This window comes from Ceratosolen solmsi, unplaced genomic scaffold (genome assembly GCF_000503995.2).
Source record: "Ceratosolen solmsi marchali unplaced genomic scaffold, CerSol_1.0 scaffold3, whole genome shotgun sequence".
NCBI lineage: Eukaryota > Metazoa > Arthropoda > Insecta > Hymenoptera > Agaonidae > Ceratosolen > Ceratosolen solmsi.
Window position 1 is genome coordinate 3865062 of NW_011948428.1, and position 7486 is coordinate 3872547.

At 37.6% G+C, this 7486-nt stretch overlaps 1 protein-coding gene across 1 annotated transcript in view; it reads right to left on the minus strand.

Moving 5' to 3' along the window:
* LOC105363639 (Krueppel-like factor 7) overlaps positions 1 to 7486 on the minus strand; it is a 396223-nt gene that overhangs the window by 10812 nt on the left and 377925 nt on the right. The window contains exons 2-5 of the mRNA XM_011501385.1: positions 6905 to 7075; positions 5983 to 6228; positions 5307 to 5518; positions 4780 to 5021 (exon numbers count right to left, since the gene is read on the minus strand). Of these exons, the coding sequence (XP_011499687.1) occupies positions 4780 to 5021; positions 5307 to 5518; positions 5983 to 6228; positions 6905 to 7075 (871 nt within the window). The remainder of the gene's footprint in view (positions 1 to 4779; positions 5022 to 5306; positions 5519 to 5982; positions 6229 to 6904; positions 7076 to 7486) is intronic.

The following is a 7486-nucleotide window of genomic DNA, read 5'->3' on the forward strand; positions in this document are numbered from 1 at the left end:
AGGTAATATTAAAAATACATAACTGTTTAAAGATTTCATAAGAATATCTGAGATATCAATAGCTAATGACAATGGATGAAGCGAGTCATCCCCATATCGTATGTACATGAATAAAGAGCATCCGCAAAATCTATTTATTCATCACTTTTTTATTGTTTGCAAAGTATTACTCTTTTGTCGAGAGAAGGTCGGATCTAAGAGATAAGGATCAAAGTTGTCATCGATGCGCAAAAGGGTAAATAGATCTCACGCCGTAGAACCTAAGTATTAAAGAGAAAAGCTCTTGTGATTGAAAATCTCTGTCGACTCGCTGCAATGTTCACAACCAATAGACTAGTGTGTCATACATATTCACTGTCTGTCTCCCCCCCCCTCTCTCTCACTCTCTCTCTCTCTCTCTCTCTCTCTCTCACTCTCTCTCACTCTCTCTCTATATCTATGTGTTTCTCTTCTTCACTATCGATCACTCTCTTTCTCTCTCCTCCCTTCTCTAGTATTCCCCACTCCTTAATAGAAAATCGATGTACTAATAATAAAATAACTCTATTTTTATCTATATTAAAACTGAAAATATGTTATTCATGAAATAATGAAAAATTGAAAATATGTGACAATTATTATGGTTTTTCAATAATAGAAAATTATATTGTCAGCCATTTTGAAATTTCTAGAATTTCAGTTCGTTTCTTCTATAAATTTTATCTAATTTTCCATTACAAATTATTGGTTAAATGTACTTTGCCATATATATATATGCTATGTTGAAATCAAATAGAAATTTTCTAACATGAAAGTCTTAAAAAAAACTAAGCAACGGAATTGTTATATACGAAAATTTTTTTTTTAAAGTCGAATCTAGCAAAAATATAAACTTACATTATAATTTACTCAAATAAATATTAAATATTAAATTATTACCTAAAGCTGATTCAGTTTGAAAAAGTAAGAAATTGACAGATGGTTACATTAATCTATCACGTAAAATAATAAATGAAAAGATTTAGTTATGACATTTCGAATGACGTTGAAATATATTTGACATGATTAAATGAACTCAACGAGGTATCGATAAAGCTTTCCTACGAATCTATTAAATGCTCGATTCCTTTATTTTATTCCGTAACGTACCCCAATTAATATTAAAATAATAAATTATTATTGAACTTTAAAAATTATTAATCTTACGAAAATAAATCATCGGTAATTAATCTAATAATGATTGTAGTTATAGAGTGTCCATGCTGGAATGGATGTGTAGGAGCAGGGGGAGGGGGGAGGTGTGCGTCGATCGGTGTTAATTAAAATTTTCAAAAATCCATGACAATGTGGGCAGATAAATTTGAATTGAACTAAATTTTTATGATAAATATATTTAATAGCAAAATAATTTATGCCTTATAAATGTACACGATTTTTCAGATACATTTACTTAGGCTAATGAATACTTGCTCTACAATTAATTAGAACATCTGTATTTTACGAGCTTGTTAAATAATATTGCAGCAGCTAATGTACACAGACGGGCTTTAAGATTCACAAGGTTGTAGAGAAGGGAAAGCTGTAATGAAAGAGTTATAGTAAAGTATCCACACAAATACAGAGAGAGGAGATATATATATATATATATATATATATATATATAGAGAGAGAGAGAGAGAGAGAGAGAGAGAGAGAGAGAGTGAGAGTTGCCGACGACCAGGAGGACGACGACGGCGATGACGACGACGACGCTATGGAAAGTCTACTTTCGACTCGTCGTACGGTGAGGAAGTTCCGTCGGACTCGTAACAAACCTTTTTATTGGTTGGCTTGCTGACCTTAAAGGCGAGGAGGACCAGACGAGAATCCCGTCCGTTGCGCGTCGTCTGATCCCGCGCGAGGTCCTTCCCTTCAGAGGCTCTTTGGACACACCGAAATTCGATTCGAAAGACACGAGATCAAAGTCCCGCCACGCCATTACGTTCTTTCAATCTCCAAGCTCTCGTCCCTCTACACTTCGTTCGTCGTCCGAGCATTGCTTTTCCGATTACTCTCGAGGAACGGAAAAGATCTCTCAAAGACTTTCATAAGGCACGAGCGGTGTGCTTACAAACAATTAGATTGCATCTACAGGGGTAAGCGGAAAGAGGCGCGACACAAAGCTTCAAATCGCATTACCTGCATGGGGGGGGGGGAGGACAGGAGACAATTCCGCGAAGATAAGTTCTTTCGAATTTATTGTGATTGGTAAGATCGACCACCTTACATTAATTAACCCTTCAATAGGGCCGCATTTTCGTAATAATGCTGTTGTAGTAATGTCTTTTTTCATTACGCAATATATCACAAATTAATAGAGAAACGATTTCCACGCAGAAAGCATTGACGTATATTTTTTAAAAGTCGTTCTAATCACTCCACTAGATTACATTAGTAATTAAAGACATTATTTATTTGTTATCGATTAATACTAATTATTATAATAATCATTGTTATTAATGTCATTGTCATTGTCATTGCCATTGTCATCATTATTATTACTATTATTATTATTATTATTATTATTATTAGTAGTAGTAGTTTTAGTAGTAGTGGCAGTAGTAGTAGTAGTAGTAGTGGTAGTAGTAGTAGTAGTAGTAGTAGTAGTATTAGTCATATAACAATATATTTGTTTTACAATATAGTGATAAGGTATATTAATTAATTATTTGCTTTCGCTTTCATTACGTATCGTTGTTGCTGTTGTGTCGCAAAATATCTCAAAATCGCCCGTTTTTAAGCAAATAGCATCCTGCCACAGACAAATATTTCGGGACTTTAAAAATTAATATGAAATTCGAGACTCGAAACTGATAGCCGGCTATAAGCATTTTCAAGACTTTAATAATGGAAAAGCGAATATATTATTCCGTAGGCTGCTTTTCCTCCTCTCGAGCCTCTGTTTAACGGCCTGCGTAAAGCAATTCGCGGCTTTCGAGGTAAGGGCGGCCAAGTACCGCAGTTATTCCTCTGCTGGCTAACCTCAAATCCGAATAAGCGTTGATTTGCATTTCGGTATCAAAGAGAAATAACGAAAAAGCACCGCATGCTACTGACAAATGGAAGATGTGCGTAATGGGCAACAGCTAAAGTAAGAGAGATAGCTGGATAGATAGATAGATAGATAGATAGATATATAGATATAGAGAGAAAGATGGTGTATGTGTGTGTGTGTGAGTGTGTGAGTGTGTGTGTGTGTGTGTGTGTGTGTGTGTGTGTGAGAGAGAGAGAGAGAGAGAGAATGACGCAGAAGGCAAGTTACGATATAATAATCGACGAATGGCTTGTACAATTCCAAATTTTAAATATTTCATACCCTTAATTGAGTAGGTACTTGCTCGCACATATCTGAAAAGTAGTGCACTGAAAGTTTTACATACACGGTAACAGAGACCGATAAGATTAGATTGTAAAACGTTACTCCGTATGCAAATAGTTTCTTAATATAAACACTTAAATTCGCAATATTTTTGAATAAATTTTTGCATTCCCTATCTATCTAACAAGAGTTGATAAATCTTTATTCGCGTTGTGTCTCGCGTTATAACTTAAATTCGTACAAATGCCAAAAGTCAAATATTACTATTTCTTGATTATTTCATTACTATTTTACGCGATGACGATACAATGGTTTAGGGGACAATTAAAAGAAAAAAAAATGAGCCAATGGTAATCGAAGATCAATCTAAACGAACTCGTGAATTATCGCGTTACTTAATTTACGTAATTTAACGTGGCTTTTGTATTATCGCTCCTTTAATTATCGCTAATCCCCGAGAAATTCACAGATTTCTTGATATCTTTGCTTCGCTGTCCACTTTAGATGGCAACCGCAATATTATTAAAATTTGTCAATTTCAGTCATCAAAATGTCAAGCAAAGACATGGCATTTCTATTATTACATATGAGAAAAAAAAAAAAAAAATATATATATATATATATATATATATATAAAGACATACATATACAAACAACAACAACAGAAAAAAAGATAACAAAGTCTGTTTGCAACACAAATAAGAATCGCTATTAACGCAATAACACGGCAAAGGAAAAACCTGCTTTATAAATGTATCGCAGAACTAAATATAAACATTACTATATATATGCAATAATAAAGTAGCGGAAAAAATCCATTTGCATAATATTATTTCTATACGCTAAAAGTTTCGTTTTATATTTCACAAATAGAGCTCGTTCGGGTACATTTCCTTATGCTAATGGAAATAACCAAGAGTAGATAAAATTGAATTTATTTACGAGCTTATTATATGTTGTACGAGCTATGCTCATGCCATAAATAACGGATTAATTGCAATTTTAAAATGTGTATAATTGGACTTTAATAATCTTTAATAAATTATCGGTATATTTATACTCGTACGTCTATACTCATAATGTATCTATAAATATCAATCTCGCAATTTGTCGGGCTGAATCGATAGATAAGTTACGGCTGCTCCCCACACGCGACCAACCCCAAAAATACATTCCAAAAGTCTCTCCTTAATGTTCCCCTCGAGCTTTCCAAATTTTCATTCGCAACGTCTCCTCGTATAGGAAAAGAGTCGCAAGGCCGCCACTTCCATAACTCTGTGAGCTACGAAACGAATCTACCACGCGGCATCGACACCACTAACCCAATGGATCCCTCGAGCCAACAACACCATCCCCAATCCCCCTCGTCCCTCGTCCCACTCCCAGCCAATCCTACATTACGCAATTTTAATATTACGGGACGAAGCGAAATAAATACCGACCTGTGTGCGTTCTCTGATGAGCCTTGAGATGCGAGCTCTTGGTATATACTTTCTTGCAGCCAGGGAACTGGCATTTGTGTATCCTGCGCTTCGTGTCCGGTGGACTATGCTCGTGACTCCTCGCGTGATGCCTGTTACTCATGGTCACGTGGCTCGCAGCGACGACCGTCGCTGTCGCGGTGTGCACATGTTGCGTCGCGCTGCTCACGGGCGGGAAGCCATTCGTGGCCACTGAGATCAATCTGGGGACGCAGAATTACAAAGTCATTTGGTGCCATTATGCCAGTCAACCGGGACACGAATTGGGGATAAATGTGAGTTCGAGGCAGGCTGGAGTTGCGTTGGGGGTAGGAGCCGTTGATGGGAAAGGTTGACGGGCGTCAAGCTCGACCAGCCGATCGATTAGTACATAGATTGGGCGAATGTGAGATCGAAATGAATTTACGAATGGCGGATTGTTTAAGAGAACCTGGAGTGAGATTTTTCGTATTATTTATCGACAGGTGGTGGTAAAGTAATGAACGTACCTCGCGACAGTCTGCGCGTTCGTGGTGGTGACCCTGACAATCGCGCTTCTGCCGTTTGTCCCGTGAAGGTTGAGATTCTGTACATCGAGCATCGAACTGCCGGTCGACGAGTGACTCGAATTCGAATGGCCTTGTCCAGATTCTGGACTGGAAGGTGGCGTCAGAATTTGACCCTCGCCCTCGCAACCGCTATCCTCTTCCTCTTCGATTTCCTATAAAACCAACGTCCTTTTATAGCCTTGACTGTCGTGTCGGATGCATCGATAATGCCGAATAATTGCGACATTTTGCAACACAAAGCCAAATACTTTATGTTAATATAAGGTTTATTTCATTAGCTGAAAGCGTATTTCATTGCAGGGATGGTACGCGTGGGACGTAAAAGTGGCAAAACCACACGTTTTTATATTCAATTGGAATTATTTATTTAGAGCACACGTAGCGTGGCTTTTTGCATAGTCGACGCGCAAAATAAAATGATTCGATTCACACGCCCTCGTCGCTTCTCCTTGGATAAATAAGAAAACTGCTGTGTGAAAAATTGTGATCACTCCATTTTTCACGTCTAGAGGTCAACGGTTCACGCAGACCGGATTTATCGCCGGCATTTTAAATGTTTCGAAAAAAGAAGCTGGAAATGTTAATTAAGAGGCATCTAATGCCGATTGTAAATTACCTCGTGTTCCTCGTCCTCCTCAAGATCCTCACTCGGCTCCTTCTTGAGAATGAGTGCTCTGCAGGACAAAGAGGGCGAACCGTCCCAGGAGAGAGCGGAACACGCGGAACTGGCCGACGACATGGACAGCGAGTCCAGGTGTCGGTCGAGTAGATCCCTGTCGCGGCCATTGTGACTGTGATCACCGGGACTCAGCTTTATGTCTTCCAAACAAAGCGGATCCCTCTCGTCCGTCGACGTCGTCACCTAGACATTACATATACTTATTTAAACTTAACATTCAATGAAAAATTATGCGTCAATGTTAAAGCTGTAATTCAATATTTCTTTGATATACTACTCTTGTTCCTTTAATCGATCAGATCGATATGTGTGGCGTAATTTGAAATGAAAATCTCGTGTAATAGAAACAAATGAAATACTGATTTATTACTCCGGAAATTTGTGAAAAATTTGTAGGTAAGGATTAAGCTGACAACCAACGTCAAATTATTTACAAGTGTATGGACGTATATCCATCGATTAGCTCGCCCGTGCGCGCGCGCACGTCTATGCGTGCATAAATATTAAATTCATGAGACGATATGTAAGTAATTCGCTAGAGTATAATTTATTAAATCCATTGATATATTTTATATAACATTTATAATATATATATATATATATATATATGCATGTGCTGTTAACAATTACAGTTACTTATTATTTCCATAAGTCTGAGGCATTTGAATTAAATATCAAATTAATTATACAGGAGTATTCTCCATTAACAAAATCCAATTGCACATTGTAATAAACTCCTGAGCCCCATCAAACCCCCCACCCCCACCCCCACCCCCACCCCCACCACGCCCCATCGACCAACTAATTCTTCAATTGGATTATTATTATTTTTATTTTTAATCGGCTACTTATTACTGACCTCCATTTTGATCGAGGGCTCGAATTGTGTTGTTGTCGCGCCAGTAGTGGCAGTCCAGATCTGTGGAGCCCTGAATAAATTCCACGGTGCTGTATCCAACTCCGTGGGCAGCTTTTTGTAGGATTGTAATTTTGGCTCATCCTTCAGGTACCTTTCCATCTCGTAGCAAGTCTGTAGGATGAAAAATTATTCTGTAGTTTTCGAAGGTTTAGGGAGGGAAGGTACAGTGCTTGGAGATAAATATTTTATCGCTAATGCGGTAAGTGCGGCCATCTCATATTAGTTAGGATTCTTTGTTAATTCATTGGGCGCACACTTACGCTCAGGCTCCCGCTTTGCCAATAGTTCAATATTTTAATCGTATGAATATACGACAATGTGAGTTTAGTGTGCACCGGCCATTGTGGCCCACGTGACCGCCAGATATAAATAAACGACAGAGCCAGCAGCATTAGGATATTTTATTAAGACATAAAGTATAACAAAACATTATTGTTTACCAAATTTAAAAATAGCGATAAAAATGCAAGTGTGCAATTATGTAAATGATGTAAATGTGAAAATGTTTATAATGATGGCCTG